The sequence below is a fragment of the Lithobates pipiens genome, unplaced genomic scaffold (genome assembly GCF_037356315.1).
Source record: "Lithobates pipiens isolate NorthernLeopardFrog02 unplaced genomic scaffold, aLitPip1_a1.2 Scaffold_3, whole genome shotgun sequence".
In the NCBI taxonomy this organism is placed as follows: Eukaryota; Metazoa; Chordata; class Amphibia; order Anura; family Ranidae; genus Lithobates; species Lithobates pipiens.
In genome coordinates, this window is record NW_027507790.1 from 241,560,260 (window position 1) to 241,580,484 (window position 20,225).

A 20,225-nucleotide genomic window follows, 5' to 3' on the forward strand; every position below is an offset into this window, starting at 1 on the left:
GCACAGACCGGACAGTGGGGTGTTTTCCACGCAGTGTGTGTCTATATCTGAGAAGCCAACTACTGGCTGTCAGATGCAAGCAATCCAGCACCTCCACAACCGCCAAATTGCTTCCAATGCACCTCACCCCATGCACGTGCTCCTGCTATGTACCATGGGCTCCAATTGCCTATCTGCGGGACCAGTGAGGTAGGTGCCGCCGGGGAGAGGGCTTGAGCAGACATGCATATGTAACTTCCAGGTCGCCCTTTCACTTCCCCAGCCAGTATAGTATGGCTTGGGAAAAATTTAATGCAGTGCAATCTGCAGGTCGCACAGTGGTGTAGTGGGTGGAGCACTCTCCTAGCAGTAAAAAGTCGCTGTTTTGAATCCCTTACACGACACTATCTGCCTGGAGTTTGCATGTTCTCTCTGTGCCTGTGTGAGTTTCCTCCGGGTACTCTGGTTTCCTCCCACACTCCAAAGACATGGTCGGTTAATTGGCTTCTGTCTAAAAATAAAATATTGGCCCTAGTACATAGGTGCTCAACCTGTGGCCCTCCAGCTGTTGCCAAACTACAAGTCCCATCTTGCCTCTGCCTTTTGAGAGTCATGCTTGTAACTGTCAGCAATTTGCAGTGCATCATGGGACTTGTAGTTCTGCAACAGCTGGCAGGCCACAGGATGAGCACCCATGCCCTAGTGCATGGGTCTTCAAACTATGGCCCTCCAGTTGTTCAGGAACTACAATTCCCATCATGCCTAGTCATGTCTGTGAATGTCAGTTTTACAATGCCTCATGGGATGTGTAGTTTCACAACAGCTGGAGGGCCGTAGTTTGAGGATCCCTGCCCTAGTATATGAATGAGAGTTGGGGACCTTGGATTGTGGGCTCCTTGAGGGTAGGGACCGATGTGAGTGTGATGTATGCGTGAAGTGCTGCCTAAATTGGCGGATGCTATATGGCAGTGATATGCAATTAGTGGACCTCCAGCTGTTGCAGAACTAAAAGTCCCATGAGGCATTGTAAGACTCTGACAGCCACAAGTAAGACGCCCAAAGGCAGAGGCATGATGGGACTTGTAGTTTTGCAACAGCTGGAGGTCCGCTAATTGCATATCCCTGCTATATGGGTACTTTAAATAATAGATGAGCATCTTAATGAGACATGATGTACAGGGATAGGAACGATTGTAGACGCACTCACTCAGGTTGAACTGGATGGACTGGTTTCTTTATTCAACCTTACTATGTAACATTCATTGGAGCACAGCTGAAACATCTGGCGGCTTTTCGACCCTTGTGTCTCATTGGTAAACCTGCCACCAAAATAATCATAAGGGATTTATTGTCCCCTATGTGATGGATTTTTTTTTTTTTTTTTTACAGATTGTAAAAAAAATATTAAAGTTACATGCAATAAAAAAACGCATATAATCGAATCCAAAAAAAGTGAGTGAGAGCAATAATTCTAGCAGATCTCCTCCGTAACTGTAAACTGATGACCTGTAGAGGGCTTTTAAAGCATCACCTATTGAAAGTAAAGGGTACTGAATTTTGTCTCCATTTCATGGGGACATGCAAATTTAAGGTTTGACATGTCTGGGTATCTACTGCAACCTCATCTATTTTTATTTTTTTATTTTACAAGAAACATTGCTAAGTTATTTGTCTACCCTAAACTTTAAATTTTAGAGTTGTGTTTTTTTTTTTTCTTATCCATTTCATAGACCACATTTGTGGTATTATGTAACACAAAAAATTGTAACTACCACTATTTTATTCTCTATGGTTTGCTTTCAGAAAATGTTTTTTTTTGGGGGGGGTTGTGCATTCTTCAGGCCTAAAAAATTATATATATATATATATATATATATATATATATATATATATATATATATATTATAATATATTTTTTTTATTATAAAATTTTTAACATGATGTGCAAAAAAAGTGTTGCCAAATTTTTTTTATTTTTTTCTGGTGATATATTTAAAATTGGATAGCAGCAGCTTGATCATGAGTCCTTTTGTTTGGTCACAAAGCAGTTAATAATAGTTTCCCATACAGTAGAATGTGTTTTTTATTTGAAAAGCCTGGTCCATCAGCAATTAGTGTGGATGCGCTGGCTTCATTAGCCTGCTTCATTTGCCAGGCTGTGGGATAAATGATTACAAAGTTCCATTTCTCCTTGTGCTGCTCCTTAATGTCCCGCAGTCTTTAAATAACCCATTCTGGTTATAGGCTCACAGGTGGCTGCTCTGGAATGACATTGCTAGGACAGTTTCAATTTGTGGAATCTGTGAAATTTGTTAGGCTAATCTCTATTGGAACTAATTAAATTATGTCTTTTATTGCTCGGCCACCTGATCCCACAAAAGCGTGTTCACACCAGATTTATCATATCTATCCCCCAGTGTCTTCCTAACCGTCTGCTAATCATTTTTCTTTCAGCTATTTGTCCAGTCCAATCAGGGTGATGAGGAGACAACCAGAATCACATACTTTACTTTTATTGGGACCCCAGTACAGGCAACAAATATGAACGACTTCAAGAGGGTGAGTATTGGGAGACCTTTGCTGGTTCCGTAGATTCTTTTCATCTGTGCTTCAATTAATGAAGACCTGTCAATAAACAACATTGTGTTTTTATTTATTATTTTTTTTTTTTTCTTTTAACTAATACTACATATTCTGTTTTTATACTACAAAAATACGATTTTTTTAAAATAAAATTAGATGTCTAGATAAACGTATGAAAAGATGACTAAATGCTGGAAGTGAATATTTGCATTTTACCAAGCGAATGCCTAAGTTTAGGCAGAGCCAATGACTGTTGGTTGCCTCTGCCTAAAACTTGTCTAACCCAGACCCTTTCTGCTGAGGTCGCGTAATACAATGCAAGTATGACCAACCTTAGCAGGCCATTCAACTCAGAATTAATATTCCATATGTTTATGCTGCACATGTCTGTGAATATTCAGGGAGGGGAGGATCTGGGCTGCCCTTTACAAAACCATTACACAGAGCAGGTAAGTATAAGACCCCTTTCACACCAGGGTGTTTTACAGGCGCTATAGCGTTAGAAATAGCTCCTGCAATCCGCACTACAGCGGTGCCCTGGCAGGAAGGCAGGGAAAAGTCCTGCCAGCAGCTTCTTTGGAGCGGTGTGTTTACCGCTCCTCCACCAATGCTCCCCATTGAAATCCATCGGGCAGCGCTGTAATACTGCTGGCAAAACACCGCTATTGCGGCGTATTGCCGGCGGTTTTAACCCTTTCTCGGCCACTAGCGGGGGTAAAAGCGCCCCGCTAGCGGCCGAAATCCGCCGCAAATCCGGCGGTAGAACTCTGCTAAAAATAGCAGCGTTTTACCGCCCACGCTATGGGCGGTGTGGTGTGAAAGGGGTCTAACCTGTTTGTATTTAAAAAACAAACAAAAAGCCTTTCAGTATCACTTTAACCCCTTCATGTCTAAAGGGTAAAACAAATGTTAATGTTCAAGCACAATTTTGCAATTTTTACGTGTTCGTAAAACTATATATCATCACAATTACTTTGTGCATCCAGGTGGCTTATACCATGTGGTTTTTTTTTTTTGTTGTTTGTTTTTTTTAGAACAAATTGGGCTTTCATTTGTTGGTAAATGGTAATGGATATCTCCTGATTTTTCTTTTATTATTCAAAGGAAAACTGGCCCATAAAATAACTTACTTTTAGCTGTAAGTTTCTTGCTACTACCATAACCTTCCACAAAAGAACAACCTAAAATAAATTCCCCTGCTTTTGGATGATCGCAACAATATCACATATGTCTGTTGTATGTAGCCCAAAAACAATAGTGCGCATTTTGATGCTAAATGGCACTGATATTATAAAAATAAAATCTGACCATGACCTTTGACTCACACTAACCCTGGCACTGACTTAGATCAAACCTTGAACAAGTCATATTTTTTATTGTTATTTTTTTATTTTTTTTCTTATTTGTTTTTCTCTCTGCAAGAAGAGAGGGGGAGATGCAATGTATCATCTTTCCACTCCATTCACAGAGAGAAACGCAGGCTTAGGCTTCAGTGATTGATCTCTGTGATGGCCAATCGGAGGTGATCAGGTAAACTGGAATTGGGATTTCCAGGTCCCTATCCGTTGGTGCAGGACCTGTGGTTCCTCCTGAGACCCTGGTCTCTGTTCTGGGAGTGTGACGTGCTCCCAACACAGACAGATATGACTATATGTTGCTTTTCCACGGGGGAGGAGGAGACGGGACCTCGTTCGGTGAGGCTGCATATATGCATACTGTCAGCATTAAGGGGTTCATTTTATATGGGTGCATTTATTTGCTAAAGGTGGACGTGTTTGGCCTTTAATTTTATGAACATTCTCTTTCCGTGCTGTATTTCTAAAACTGCTTTCCTTCTTGAGAATATGAATTTGGCTTCATCCCATACAGACCTCTTCCATAGTTTTACAGTTCAGTATTTCAGTGTTCGTAATTTTCCCTTTCTTCTCTTATACAGGTTGTAGGAAAAAAAGGAGAGAGCCATTGAGCACACCAAGATCACCATCGGAGAATGCTGGATTGTCAAAAGTGTGATTTGTTCGAGAGTTAATGTTTCCTTCAGATAAATCCCAATAAATCATTGCATTTTGTTAATCTGAGTTTCCTAACAGTGATTTTATTTGGACCTGGCTATGCGCATTTGTAAATAAATAAGACTACTTTTGCCAAATGACTTTGCGTCTGACGAATTTGATGGGGGTCCAGTTCATGTAACAGTCGGATGTGTATGGAATTTGAGAACCTCTCACTGTTTTACTCTAGGAAAAAAAATAACGAATATAAAATATTTATTTTCTGTGTGAATTATCAGTCTTTTAATGGACCTGCCACAGCTTTTATCCCGGGTGCAGAGATGCCATTGGCTGTCTCCCAGCAGTGGTTCTTGTCATAGGTTAGACATGTCATTGTGGGTGAAGCTGCAAAGATGTGCTGCACCGCTGTTGGAAGTCAGCCGATAGGCGCCTCCTCCCGTGGGTGAGACCAGTAACAGCCGTCCAAGAAATCTGTGTATTTTAACATATATCTCTTGGTGTATATATTAACTGTCTGTGCAGATCTAAGGCTGCACCTTTTAAGAAGTAATATTAAAAGTTCTGCTGTTGTGTAGAAGATGTTGGTGGTTCTTTTGTAGCTTTTGTTTTAAGCGCAGTCCACGCAGCACACAATTTACATCATGGTACATGGTTATAGCAGTGCTAACAGGAATTAATTACAAACTGATATTCTGCATTACTCTCTTGACTGTTAGCCCCTGTTCACATTGGAGCAATTTGTCTTGCAATTTGACAGGTTGTTTCATCCTATTGCCGGTGTTCTGCCGAGAAAGGTCCCCTTCGGCATAGAGAAAGGTCCCCTTCGGCATATAATGTCACCCCCCCCCCCCCGTACGAACCACAACGGAGCCACCGAAAATAGCCGAAGCTGAACACCTGTGAATTGGCTGTACACGGCGCCTGCGTTCCAACACTTGTAAGACACCCTTTTTTTATTTATTTTTTTATTTTAACAGGGTCGCTCGCCACGCCTTGGGCATGGCCACGCTTTGCTCTGCATATTCATAATCTAACTCTCTCCACTTGGATGGTGGGGCTTGAACCTGGACTCAGGGCAGAATGTAGTATTAAGTTTGCAGGCGCCGTGTAGAGCTGACGATCGGCTGTTCATCTTCGGAGACCTTCGGCAGCTCCGTAGTCGTTCGTACCAAGCGCCACGCAGTACAGGGGGGACATTATCCGCCCAGGGACCTTTTTTGGCAGGACACCGGAAATGGAGAGTGTTCAAATTGATGTGGCGCGTCAATTTGAAAAAATAGCACATGCACTACATTTAGAGATTTAAGGTGCAACTTCAAAGTCGCACTGAAATGCAGCTTTGAATATGTGTGATTTCAGGTGACTGAAACTTTTAGTGGTCCTGCGATAGGATGGTGGGCAATCTTGTGCTAACTGACTCTGTCTTGGAGGGTCACTGACTTCACTAGTGACATGAATACAAGGATCACACTATACTAATGACACTAGGGAAGGACTTAAAGTGGTTATAAAGGCAGATGTTTTTTTTTTTATCTTAATTTATCCTAGGCATTAAAATAAAAAGCCTTCTGTGTGTAGCAGCCCCCTCACACTTACCTGAGCCCCATCTCTGTCCAGTGATGTCCACGAGTGTCTCAGCCGTCCGAGATTCTCCCACCCTGATTGGCTGAGACACAGAAGCGGCGCCATTGGCTTTCATCAATCAAAGTCGGCTAGCCAACCAAGAGAGAGATTGGCCTGAGGCTCCATGTCTGAATGGACATAGAGCTATGACTCGGCTCGGTGCCCCATAGCAAGCTGCTTGCTGTGGGGGCACTTAAGAGGAGGATCCAGGCTGCTCTGTGCAAAACTACTGCAACAGAGCAGGCAAGTATGTTTTTTGTTATTTTTATAGGGGGGAAAAAGACTTTTTACAATCACTTTTTAATATTTGGGAACAATTCAAGGGGTTAAAGAGGAAGTAACCCCTGATGGGTTTTTCTTCCTCTTTATTGCTCTGCAAAGTTAAAGCATAATGGGCTAGTATGCATCGCATACTAGGCCATTATGTGCCACTTGCCTGCAAACGAAGCCTGCGATGTCCCTGCTGGTGGCTACGTCCATCTTCACCCCTCTTCCTCCTGGGCCCATGGATGCCGGCTCTGTGACTGGCCCGAGTTGCGTGATGTCACTCCCGTGCATGCGTGTCCACGGTCATGGCACAGGCTCTATAGAAATGGCACGATCGTGCCCTCTCTATAGTGCACCTGCGCTGATGACAATATCGCAAGCGTATATGGTAAATATCTCCTAAACTGTGTAGGTTTAGCATATATTTCCAGTACCTACAGCAGCCATTTTCAACCAGGGTTCCTTGAGCTGTGGTTAACTGGCCTCCCATGTGATGGTGCCTGCTTAGTTCCAGGTTCAACACCACTTGGCAGAGACAGAACCATGTCTATAAAGGGAACATTCTTCCCACTGTCCACCACCAATGGAAGAGGCAATTTCCCAAAGACTACTAATGGACTACTTTTTAAGCAGGGGTTCCCTGAGACCTGAAAATGATTGCAAGGGTTCCTTTTGGGGTAGAAAGGTTGAGAAACTGACCCTACAGGTTTACCTGTAGGTAAAAGTGGTCTGTAGGAGTTTACAACCACTTTAACTGTACCTAACGTGTGCTGCTTTTACTTTCTGATCTGGCTGTTTTCTCTCCCTGCTTTACACAGAAAAGAAACTGCAAGATCACTGTTCCCTGTACACAGAGTTCAGTGTTTTTTCACAGAACTGTGTGTGAGATTGGACAAGGCCAATCAGCAGGTTTCAGCTGAAATCTACTGCCAAATTTGTGCTGTGTCCAATCACAGCACGAATCGGCAGGGGGTGCACCCGGAAGTAGGCTATCATTAATTACGTCACTGTGCCGGTACCTACTGCCCACTTACAGTAGATTTAATGTTAGTGGTCAGCAAGAGGTTAATCAAAGTGATGTTGACCAGTATTGACTAATTAACCAATGGCTACAAGAGGGCAGATAATATGAATTTGGAGCTGATTGTACTGTATAATCACCCTGGGTTTTGGGTTTGATGGGGTGCCAGCTTTTTAACAGTTCCTTGCTCACTCTTTCAGCATTGAAGCACCATACTTGCCCAACAATGGTTGTCCTGAATGCTGGCTCCATAGTTACCAAGTATCCAATTTGTCTACAGGACAATCTTCCCCCATCCACCCCTTGTTTGCAGTTTGTCCTGTGCTCCCATATCCTGTGGCAAGTTGCCTACATAGGTCGCAGGCAAAGCACCACGCTTTCTTTCACCACGTTTTTTGTTAAAGCGGAGCTTTAACCCTTATGGGGTTTAAACTATGGTCGAAGAGACATGTTTGTCCAACCAACAAAATGGCCACCATACAGTATTTGGCCGACTAGGAGAGAGGTGTCCAGTTGCTTGTATGCCTGTTTTAACCTACATTTCTTTTTCATACATCAAGGGACACAGAGTTAGGCTAATCATTACCTGCTGGGTTTTACTTCATCTCCAGGTGAATGGACACTGATAGACCAAAGGTCTTTAGACAGGAAGTGATCCCCCTATAGAACCCCCTCCCATACAGGAAGTACGTCAGTTTTGTTTTGTTTTTAACCAGTGTCTGCAAGGTGGATGACTTGCTGAACTCCAGGTCTATAGTCCCACAAACGGTTCTTAAATGAATCAAGGGGTTGACTGATTGGATTTATTTGACACAGGCTTTATATGCTTAGATAAATGGTACCTGAGCCTCACAAAGAAGACTCAAGATCCTGCGAGGTTTTGCCTGTAATGTCACCTCTGGGCGCTGGACCCTACAAAGTGGAATCCTGGACACTACAGCGCTAAGGCATTCCTGCAGGGTGTTGTACAGGTCCAAGGATGTGGACCCTAAACAACATATATACATATGTGCAGACTTTTGTGGCTTGAAAACTGGTCAGCCGAGCTTCCTTGTAAGAAGTTATCGGCCGGTTTCCTCTTTCATGGGGAACGTTTATTTGGTGATTTAATTTTGGACAAATATATCTAAAAGATTTCTGGAGGGAAGTGCCAGGCGTCCCCTGTTTAAAACCTCAAGGACTGATTCCTCAAATGTCTCAGCGTCAAGGTAGTTCTGCCGCCAACAGGGTGCCAGGGGCCAGCTGCAAGGCCAGGGCAAGAAAAATCCCTGGCTCCAAAATAATTTTAAACCCAGCACCAAGCCCTTCTTTTGAGGGGACGCCCCCACTCCATCGGGTAGGGGGAAGGCCGCTGCACTTTGCTGTAATTTGGAGAACAATAATTCAGGACAAGTTGGCTACCTCAATTATATCCTGTGGTTACAAGCTGGAGTTGCGGGGGGTTCCCACTCAGAGGTTTTTAAGCAGCGTTCAGTGTTCCCTCAGATCCTCCATAAAGAGACTTATTGCTTCAGGCATTACATCATTTAGTGCATCAAAGAGTGATTGTAGAGGTTCCTGTATCCAAAAAAGGCACAGGGTTTTACGCAAACCTGTTTTACAGTTCAAAAACCAAACGGACACAACGCCAATTTTGGAACTAAGATCCCTGAACCAGGATCTACTGATTCAGTCCTTTTCAGATGGACTCTATCTGCGCAGTAGTAGCCTCACTCCAGATGGGAGACTTTCTAGTCTCCATTGATATAAAGGACGCGTATTTACACGTACCTATCTTTCAGCTTCATCAGAGGTTCCTGCGATTTGCAGTAGAGTAACGTAATTTTTAGTTTGTGGCTCTACCCTTCTGGCTTGCTACAGCTCCTGGGTGTTCACAAAGGTCCTAGCACCAGTACTGAGTCTTTTAAGGGGCCAATGACTCCTGGTGCTTGGGTATCTGGATGACCCCCTGCTCAGTGATCACTCGCTACAGGCTCTAGAGCATAACATGCACAGTGCTCTATTTGGAAAGCTTAGGCTGGATCATAAATACCGAAAAGTCAACCTTGAGACCAGCTCAAAGTCTAAAGTTTTTAGGTCTGATCCTAGATACGGTCCAAGCAAGAGTATTCTTGCCACCTGCAATGATCTGTGCCTTGAAGGATCAGGTGCGCCAGATAAGGGGCACCAGACAACCCTCAATTCAGCTCTGTATGAGTCTTCTAGGGAGGATGGTATCCTCCCTCGAAGCGGTGCCCTATGCTCAGTTCCATTCCAGGCCTCTACAACATGACATCTTGTTGGCTTGGAACAGGAGAGGACAAGCCCTGGATTATCCAATGTTCTTATCTCCTCTGGCATGCTTAAGCCTAAACTAGTGGTTGCAGGATCAGAACCTGCGAAAGGGAAGAGCCTTCCTCCCAGTAACATGGAGTACTGACTACAGATGCCAGTCTCTCAGGCTGGGGAACAACCCTAGAAGGGCTCACAGCTCAGGGGAAATGGTCAAGGACAGAACAGATCTTGCCTATCAACATCCTGGAATTATGGGCAGTATGTCTAGCCCTACGGTCCTGGACAGCAGAGCTTTGGGACTGCCCTATCAGGGTTCAGCCCAACAATGCCACTGCATTGGCCTTTGTAAACCACCAAGGCAGTACCAGGTGTCTTCAGCTCTGAAGGAGGTGAACCACATACTAGCCTGGGCAGAGGGACGTGCCGATTCTATTGGAATCCATATCCCGGGAGTAGAGAACTGGAAGGCAGATTATCTCAGCCACCAGCAGATCTTCCTGGGGGAATGGTCTCTACATCCAGGGGGATTCCAGGAAATGTGCCAATGTTGGCGATGGCCAGAGGTCGACCTACGGGCATCCAGGTTCAACAACAAGCTACAGCAGTTTGTGTGCTGAACAAGAGATCCTCTGGCAATCGGAACAGATGCTCTGGTAGTTCCATGGAGCCAGTACTCCCTGGTTTGTGCTTTCCCTCCAATTCCTCTCCTTCCGCATTTGTTAGCATGATTCTGAGAGAGGGAGTTCCAGTCATCCTGGTAGCACCAGCCTGGCCCAGGAGGCCCTGGTTCCCGGAGCTTGTGAGACTGACAACAGACGGGCCATGGACACTTCCACGTCACCCTGATCTACTATCTCAAGGTCCTATATTCCACCCCAATTTACAGTTTCTAAATTTGACAGCATGGTTATTAAAGCCAGGGTGCTAAAGGGACCAGTGGTGTCTACCCTAGTGAATGCAATAAAACAGAGGTCTCAAACTGGTGGCCCACCACCTGTTGCAAAACTACAAGTCCCATGAGGCATTGCAAGACTGACAGTTACAAGCATGACTCCCGAAGGCAGAGGCATGATGGGACTTGTAGTTCTGCAACAGCTGGAGGGCCACCAGTTTGAGATCCCTGGTATAAAAGCTGTCACTGGGAAGATCTATCATAAGGTCTGGAAGACTTATATTGCTTGGTGTGAAGCGAAAAAATTGCATCCTCGGAAATACGCGATTGGGAGAATTCTCTTTTCTACAGTCAGCTGTGGAGATCAAATTGGCTTTGAGTACAATTCGAGGTCAAGTTTCGGCCCTATCAGTATTTTTTCCAAAGCCTTTAGCCTCCCATTCACTGATCCGAAACCTTTATTCAGGGGGCAACTCGCTTGCTTCCCCCGATTAGGTCATTTATGTGTCCTTGGGACTTGAACTTGGTTCTGTCTGTGTTACAGAAACAACCATTTGAGCCTATCAAGGAAATTCCATTAGACTTGCTGTCATGCAAGCTAGCCTTCCTGGTGGCCATCACCTTGGTTAGAAGGATGTTGGAGTTGACGGCCCTTTTGTGCAGGGAACCATACTTGATCCTTCATCCGACAGGGTCATGTTACGACCTGTTCCATCCTTTTTGCCAAAAGTGGTGTCGGCCTTTCATTTAAATCAGGACATTATTTTGCCTTTTTTTTTTTCCCAGCCTCGTTTGGCACAAGAGAGATGACTTTTGGGTGTTATCTAGGAAGTCAAGTTTTATTTGTCTAGATCTGCGGAGATCCTAGGATCAGGCTCCTTTTTTGTTTTACCAAAAGGACCCAAGAAGGGGCAGGCAGCTTCCATTGCCAATTGGGTCCATCAGTTGGTCATTCGGGCCTATGGTTTGAAATATAAAGCTCCTCCCTTTAGGGTGAGAGCTCATTCTACCAGGGGTGTAGGAACCTCCTGGGCTTTTCACCATTTGGTGTCTGTGGCTCAGATTTGTAAGACTGCTCCCTGGTCTTCAGTGCATACGTTCACAAAATTTTTATCAAGTGGATGTTCGCGCAGTCCAGGATTCGGCTTTTGGCCACAGTGTACTGCGGGCTGCCGTATAAGGTCTGATGGCTATTGTTTTGTCCCCTCAAGCTTATTGCTCTGGGACATCCCAGCAGGTAATGAATATTAGCCTAACTATGTGTCCCATGATGTATGAAAAAGAAAATAGGATTTTTTTTTTTTCATATTTACCTATAAAATCTTTTTCTTTGCATACACTGTAAACCTCAGACATAAAATATGAACAAAGTATATGCCCCTATAGTGTGTACTTACCTCTATTAAGAGCACAAAGGGTAATTTCTGTCTTCTGCTGCCTTCCTCTACAATCAACATGAATTACTTCACTACTTATTACTGACAAGTTTTCCTGACACCAAGAGAAAAAAAGGTGACGGCTGAGGATCTCAGCTGATTGACAGCCTCAGCTCTGTTGTTGTGTGAAAGGGGTGTCTCTATTCCCTCCAATCAGCTCTCAGAGCTCTCCTCACTAAGCTGTAATTTCAGCTCAGCCTCTTTTTTTTTTTTTTTTGACAGCTTAGACAAGCTTCATAAATTCTGTTCTTTGGACCTGTTAACTTCTTTTTCCACAACTTTCTGAGTTCCTGGACATGCCAAAGGAAGATATGTTTTTCTGCTACCTACTTCATCTGCTCAGGGAGGCCACACCTTTATGAGACAGAAGTAGCTGAGAAAGTGATCTGTAGCCAGGTGAGAGGCCCTCCATTGTCAAAACCAGCGTGCGGACAGTCAGAGACTATTTTCTACAAAAATACTCCAGTTTCAGTGGTGCGGCCTCTGAGCTGTTCAGCTGTGTTACTAGAGCTACCCTAGACTTCACTGTGAGGAATGTTGTCCATGAGGATAATCAGGTTTTGTAATTTGAACTGAAGTAGTTCTTCTCAGCTTGACACTTATTATAGTCTTTTATAAAGACTATGCTATGCAGCCAAATTACTATGGTTGTTTTGATTATTCTGTATGCATGCTTTTTGGCTATCCTGAACCCATTTTGCAGTATTGTTTCTAACTTTGCACCAATTTAGTAAACTTTTATGTTACAGATAAACAAGGGAGGCACCACTCCAAACAGCCTGTGGCTGCATGCACATCCCAATCGCCAAGATTCACCTGGGTCCCGGCTCAGTCTGCAGCCGTGCTTCAATGTAGATAGATAATGGAGATGGCGGCACTCCAAGATGGATAAAATAAAAAATATCTTTATTACAAAGTCCAGTTAAAAATCACAGGGTATACATACACTCCCAGGACAGCCAGTAAACGCGTTTCACACATCAGTGCTTATTCATTGCTCAATCATGAATAAGCACTGACGTGTGAAAAGCATTCACTGGCTGTCCTGGGAATGTGTGTATATCCTGTGATTTTTAACCGGATTTTGTAATAAATACATTTTTTATTTTATCTATCTTGGAGTGCCGCCATCTCCATTATCTATCTGCAATTTACAGCTACTCTGTCTGATCATTTACCTGATACTCATTCTGTGAAAGCAGCAAGAGGCTTCAGTCATGTGATTTTCTTTTTGTTTGTTTTTTAAACCGCTTATACCTCTTATGGACCACCCAACACAGATATACTGCAGCAGGGCAGCCCTGCTGAGCGAAATCACGTACCTGTATGTGATTTTGTGCACTGGGTCTGGGGTGCGCATGAGCGTGCCCCTGGCGACCCACTGCCGCTATGATTGGACACAGCGTGAGCCAGTTAGAGGGTCTGGCAGACCCGATGTCCACCGGGAGCCGCTGATCGTTCTCCGGAAAGGCAGAACGGCAGTCTGCCTACGTAAACAAGGCAGACCGCTGTTCTGTGAGAAGGGAACATGGAGATCTTGTGTTTCTGCTAAGCAGAAACACAGTTCTAGAAAGAACTAATAGGAAATTGCAAAAATTTACTTTATAGGCCCACACATAAAATAAAAATGTATTTGAATTTTAATTGTATAAAGTTAAAAGCGTGATTACAAAACATAAAAAGAAAACATATCATATTGATACATGACTCCAGGGACTCAAAAGATACCTCCAAATATTGTGTACTAATACAATAGGATGTAGTTAGAAATAACCAGTAGCAGCATCCAAGAACAATAAGGTACAAGGAGTGGTTGAGTCACAGTATGAGGTCACAAGGAGATTTTCCGCTCTACATGTTACACGCACAATTGCGCTTCTTCAGGAGATTACAGATCTAATGAACATATAAGAAAACATCAAATAAATATAGCAAGAAATCCAATACATAAAACAAAAATAGTACAGGCAATGAAATGGTCATTTCAATGGAATCTAGCAGTAAAAAAAAGTCCCAAGTCTGGTGACCACCGGGGAGGGGGGGGGGGGCAAAAAGCACAACCCTGGGAGATGCAGCCAAACATACAGAGACTAAATTGAATTTATAAAGAAAAAGGTGGGATTTTTTTGTATCAAATCAGATAATATAGATAAATATAGATACTACTTTGAAAAATGTGTGTATTATGTAAGTATGTTGTAGGGGTCATGTATGAATAAATCAGGCAAAAAATCCCCAGTATTGAAATTATAAAATTCTGTAGAGCAGCAAAAAGAAAAGGGAACATAATATAGTACCCAAAGCTCTCTCTCTCATATATATATATATATATATATATATATATATATATAGCACTAACTCCCGAAGGAGCTGCTGGTTTTATTCAGGCTTACCGTTACCTCACCTGCTCGCCTCTTCATCTTAGGGGGGTCCCATTGGAAAGTAGCCCAAATGATGATAAATCCGACACTTAGTCCTTTTTGAAGATTCATTTAGGGATAACACCAAAGAAAGACAAAAGACACAGTCCTCCAATAGAGGGTTAGAGGATAAAGGGGAGTTTAGGCACCTGGTAATTGCGGGTTAGAGGTATTAGTCAGATCCAGAGGACAAACAGCTCCACAGACTGGATCCAGCAATCACCCAATAGGCCCCTCTCACTTAACCTAGCAGCCGATGAGATGCTCAACAAAGTCTCTGCCACAGACTTGTCAACTGAACTGAACTGAAGAGATTTTGAGAGTTTTAGGAAGAACTACCATACAGTACCAGATTCTTTCAGCTGACCCAGGATAAGGATATTGATCCAGGTTGCATCCTTCAACTGAGTTTCCAGGCTCCTCTAGAGACACCAGCCTTGTGCTCGGTCCTCCACCTGAGAAGTCCTCCCCTGGATCCTCCAGTCGCTTGGCTTCTCCCTGCAGGCGAGACAACACAGGACCACCCCTGGATCAGCAGGCCCCAAGACATTCCTGGGCCTACACTCTCAGTTGTGATGCCTCGGGCCAGCCAGCCCTGAGGTGCAGATCCATGCGACACCTGAGGTCGGGATAGCGGACCCCAAGACAGGGACCCGGGAACAGACCCAGAAAAATGGTTTCGTACCTTAAAGCGGTTCTCCACCCTAAAGTGGAAGTTCCGCTCATCTGATCCCTCCCCCCTCCGGTGCCACAATCGGCACCTTTCAGGGGGGAGGGGGTGCAGTTACCTGGATAATCCAGGTATCTGCACCCACTTCCGGGACAGACTGCCGCAGATGCCCCCCCCCCCCCGTTGTGTTCTGGGAAACACACAGTTCCCAGGACACAGCGGGGACCATCAGAGACACTCGCGCATGCGCAGTAGGGAACCGGGCAGTGAAGCCGCAACGCTTCACTTCCCGATTTCCTGACAGAGGATGGCGGCGGGGGCAGCAGAGAGATGAGCGATCGCTTGTCATCTGCCACCGACATCGCTGGACCCTCGGACAGGTAAGTGTCAATTTATTAAAAGTCAGCAGCTGCAATATTTGTAGCTGCTGGCTTTTAATATTTTTTTTTAAGGTGCAGAACCGATTTAAATACCCTCCCCCAGAATGCACAGCAGGGAAACCACACCCATTGAACTATTTCTGAGCAAGAGGCGGTATTCAATACATCCAGCCTGCTGCTGTTCCACACCCACTGACGGTGACAGCGACACCTACGGTCAAGTGGGAATCAGTGCAACCCAACTGGACTGGTACAGAAACCAGAACTTTTAGAGAAATTAGTCTGAACCAAACTACAGCTTCAGACAATTAAATTTGAAAAAAAAACAATAGTGTCTACCCATCAGGAGCAGGGCGCTACATATATATACATATATATATATATATATATATATATATATATATATATATATGTATGTGCCAAACCAAAGATTTTCCTGGTTTCACAGCAAATGGTAACAGATAAACAAAAATTCTCATACAACAAAGGCTTTTTGTTTGTTTGTTTTGTTTATTATTTCTTTGGACATAAATATTTGCCCAATTTTCTTATAGTGAGTATGAGCCTTTAGTGTCCGATTTGTCAGCTGCAATGTCGCAGTCCTGCTAAAAAGTGCTGATTGCTTCCATTACTAGTAAAAAATAAGATTTAATAAATAAATTGGCCAAACTGCTGGTTGGAAGCTAAACAGTGGGGACCTTGAGTGGAGAGTAAACAAGTCTTCCCTTTTGACTGCTGGCGATTGCTGGGTTGCATTTTTAGGTTCTTTTTGGGGCTTTTCCTTGTAGCTTTTTAACACCTTTTTCTGACACCTTTTAAACAGCTTTTTGCTTCCTTCAGCCTACTAATTAAGGGGAGTGGTTAATTGGTCACAGGTGCTTGAGGCTTTAGGCCTATATAACATTCTGTAGAATTAATTGTGAGCCTGCTCATCTTTGAGCTTGCTGGAACTCTGTCTAAGTGGTGAGTTAAAAACAGGAGGTTGTAATAGGGGTCATAGTACCTGTATTGTCTGAGTAGTGTGTGTGTGGATTGTTAGCACTTGTGTATTGTGTACTGTGTACTTGTGTTCTGCAAGTGCGCGTGCACGTAGGTCAGTGAGCGCACGTAGTTCTGCGAGTGGTTTGCGAGTGCACGTAGTTCTGCGAGTGGTTTGCGAGTGCAAGTAGTTCTGCGAGTGGTTTGCGAGTGCACGTAGTTCTGCGAGTGGTTTGCGAGTGCACGTAGTTCTGCGAGTGGTTTGCGAGTGCACGTAGTTCTGCGAGTGGTTTGCGAGTGCACGTAGTTCTGCGAGTGGTTTGCGAGTGCAAGCAGTTCTGCGAGTGGTTTGCGAGTGCAAGCAGTTCTGCGAGTGGTTTGCGAGTGCACGTAGTTCTGCGAGTGGTTTGCGAGTGCAAGTAGTTCTGCGAGTGGTTTGCGAGTGCACGTAGTTCTGCGAGTGGTTTGCGAGTGCACGTAGTTCTGCGAGTGGTTTGCGAGTGCAAGCAGTTCTGCGAGTGGTTTGCGAGTGCACGTAGTTCTGCGAGTGGTTTGCGAGTGCAAGTAGTTCTGCGAGTGGTTTGCGAGTGCAAGTAGTTCTGCGAGTGGTTTGCGAGTGCAAGTAGTTCTGCGAGTGGTTTGCGAGTGCACGTAGTTCTGCGAGTGGTTTGCGAGTGCACGTAGTTCTGCGAGTGGTTTGCGAGTGCAAGTAGTTCTGCGAGTGGTTTGCGAGTGCAAGTAGTTCTGCGAGTGGTTTGCGAGTGCAAGTAGTTCTGCGAGTGGTTTGCGAGTGCACGTAGTTCTGCGAGTGGTTTGCGAGTGCACGTAGTTCTGCGAGTGGTTTGCGAGTGCACGTAGTTCTGCGAGTGGTTTGCGAGTGCAAGTAGTTCTGCGAGTAGTTTGCGAGGGCAAGTAGTTCTGCGAGTGGTTTGCGAGGGCAAGTAGTTCTGCGAGTGGTTTGCGAGTGCACGTAGTTCTGCGAGTGGTTTGCAAGTGCAAGCAGTTCTGTGAGTGGTTTGCGAGTGCAAGCAGGTCTGCGAGTGGTTTGCTAGTGCAAATAGTTCTGCGAGTGGTTTGCGAGTGCGAGTGGTTTGCAAGTGCACGTAGATCTGCAAGTGGTTTGCGAGTGCACGTAGTTCTGCTAGTGCACTTAGGTCAGTGAGTCCACGTAGGTCTTCGAGTGCCTGTGTATTGTCTTGTTGAGTACCTGTGTACTGTCTTGTTGAGTATTAGTGTCAGGAAGCTAGTTGTTAGGTAATTTGGACAGGGTATAATCCCCAATCCTCATTAAATTTAATAGGTGCAATGCCCAGCGGGTGTGGAGAGGCGACTCGTTGTACATCTTGCGGCATGTATGCGTTCCTTGATCATCTGATCAAGGGTGAATACTGCTGTGCAAAATGTAAGCACACTGTTTCCCTGGAAGCCCAGGTTCTGAATCTGGGGAAGCAACTGTCAGCACTGAGAAGTCCCTCCATACTAAAGGAGAGCCAGGAACATACATGGCAGGGGCCAGCACAGAGGCGGTGGAGACAAAGAGGTGCAGGCACTAGCAAAGCGTAGATGGGTGACAGTTGGAGGTGAGGGACTCTCCTAGCTGCCGGGGGAAGAACTCCTCCAGTGAGAATGGGGGGGGGGGGGGGAGCGAAGGGAAAAGAAAGACAGATTCTGGTGGTAGGAGACTCAATTCTTAGAAGGACAGAGAGGCCAATCTGTAACAAAGGCCTGAAGCACTGAACAGTATGTTGTCTACCGGGTGCTCAGGTTCGGCACATCTGGTGGACAGATTACTGGGAGGGGCTGGGGAAGACCCAGCTGTCATGGTGCATGTTGGCACCAATGAAAAAGTCAGAGGCAGATGGAGTGTCCTAAAGAAGTATTTTAGGGACTTAGGTTATTTTTCCCAAAATAAAAATCTTACAATGCACTAGAGCTGCACAATTAATCGTTAAAAATCGTTATTGCGATCTTGACTAAAGTGTTTCACAATTCTTTCTATGCAAAGAATTCTCTCTGCTCTTCTGTCACAGCCCTCAAAAGAAAGGAAGAGAAGAACTGGGCACTCTGCCAAGAATCAAAATATTCTTAATCAGTTGAACTTAAAGTGGAGGGCCGCACTGAAAAAAAATTTACATTAAAAATTAGAAAAAAAATCTGAAAAAATAAATAAATTAAAAATAATTATTTTTTTTTAGCTTACCAGAAATGCCTGTTGCTAGGCACATCATCCTAATCTGCCTCTTCCTCCTCCGCGGAGATCTTCTGCCTTGTCTCCTCCGCGCGGCGTCTTCTGGGTAATGGGTCGCGCTGTGTTCTGAGAACTGTGTGTCCCAGAACACAGCGCGCCCCATTCACAAAGCGCTGCGCGACTCGCGCATGCGCAGTAGGAAACGGGCAGTGAAGCCGCAGGGCTCCACTGCCTGTTTCCCTTAGGCAAAATGGCGGCGCCGGGACCCGAGACCAAGGGACGGGTCAGCCTCGGGCGGCCGACATCGCGGGTGCCCTGGACAGGTAAGTGTGCTTATTAAAAGTCAGCAGCTACAGTGTTTGCAGCTGCTGACTTTTAAAAAAAAAATTTTTAAACCGGCCCTCCTCTTTAAGTTTAACCACTTTCAGACCGGACCAATTTGCTGGTCAAAGACCAGACCACTTTTTGCGATTCGGCACTGCGTCGCTTTAACTGACAATTGCGCGGTCGTGCGACGTGGCTCCCAAACAAAATTAACGTCCTTTTTTTCCCACAAATAGAGCTTTCTTTTGGTGGTATTTGATCACCCCTGCGGTTTTTATTTTTTGCGCTATAAACAAAAATAGAGCGATAATTTTGAAAAAAACGCATTATTTTTTACTTTTTGTAATAATAAATATCCCCCAAAAATATATAAAAAAACATTTTTTTCCCTCAGTTTAGGCCGATGCGTATTCTTCTACATATTTTTGGTAAAAAAAATCGCAATAAGCGATTATTGATTGGTTTGCGCAAAAGTTATAGCGTTTACAAAATAGGGATAGTTTTATAGCATTTTTATTAATAATTTTTTATTATTTTTTTTTTACTAGTAATGGCGGCGATCTGCGATTTTTATTGTGACTGCGACATTGTGGGGGACCCATCGGACATTTTTGACAAATTTTTGGGACCATTGTCATTTATACAGTAATCACTGCTATATAAATGCAGTGATTCCTGTGTAAATGACACTGGCAGTGAAAGGGTTAACCAGTGGGTGGCAGTGTAGGGGTTAAGTGTTCCTAGGGGTGTGTTACTAACTGTGGGGGGGTTGGGCTTTCATTTAGTGTACACTGATCTCTGCTCCAATCACATGGAGCAGAGATCAGCGTCACTAGTTGCTAGGCAGAATGGAAAAATGTTGTTTATACAGCATTTCCTCCATTCGGCCGCTCCGTGAGACGATCGCGGGGATGCCCGCAGCGATCGAGTCCGCGGGTCCCGCGACCAGACTCACGGGGGTCCCGACCAGCGCGGGAGCGCGCCGCCGCCGGCGCACTCCCGATGGCACGGCGGCAACGAATATTGGACGTACATGTACGCCAATATGCCTGCCCGTGCCATTCTGTCGACGTACATCGTCGTGCGCTGGTCGGGAAGTGGTTAAACATTGTAACAATTTGTCAATGGAATAAACTTTGTGTGTAAGTGAAAAAAGTTTAACCACTTAAACACTAAAC

At 44.6% G+C, this 20,225-nt stretch overlaps 1 protein-coding gene across 1 annotated transcript in view; it reads left to right on the forward strand.

Annotated features, from left to right (window-relative positions):
• TXNL1 (thioredoxin like 1) overlaps nt 1-4,635 on the forward strand; it is a 37,725-nt gene extending 33,090 nt beyond the window's left edge. The window contains exons 7-8 of the mRNA XM_077462963.1: nt 2,434-2,538; nt 4,499-4,635. Of these exons, the coding sequence (XP_077319089.1) occupies nt 2,434-2,538; nt 4,499-4,528 (135 nt within the window). The 3' untranslated portion in view covers nt 4,529-4,635. The remainder of the gene's footprint in view (nt 1-2,433; nt 2,539-4,498) is intronic.
• The last annotated feature ends 15,590 nt before the right edge of the window (nt 4,636-20,225 follow it).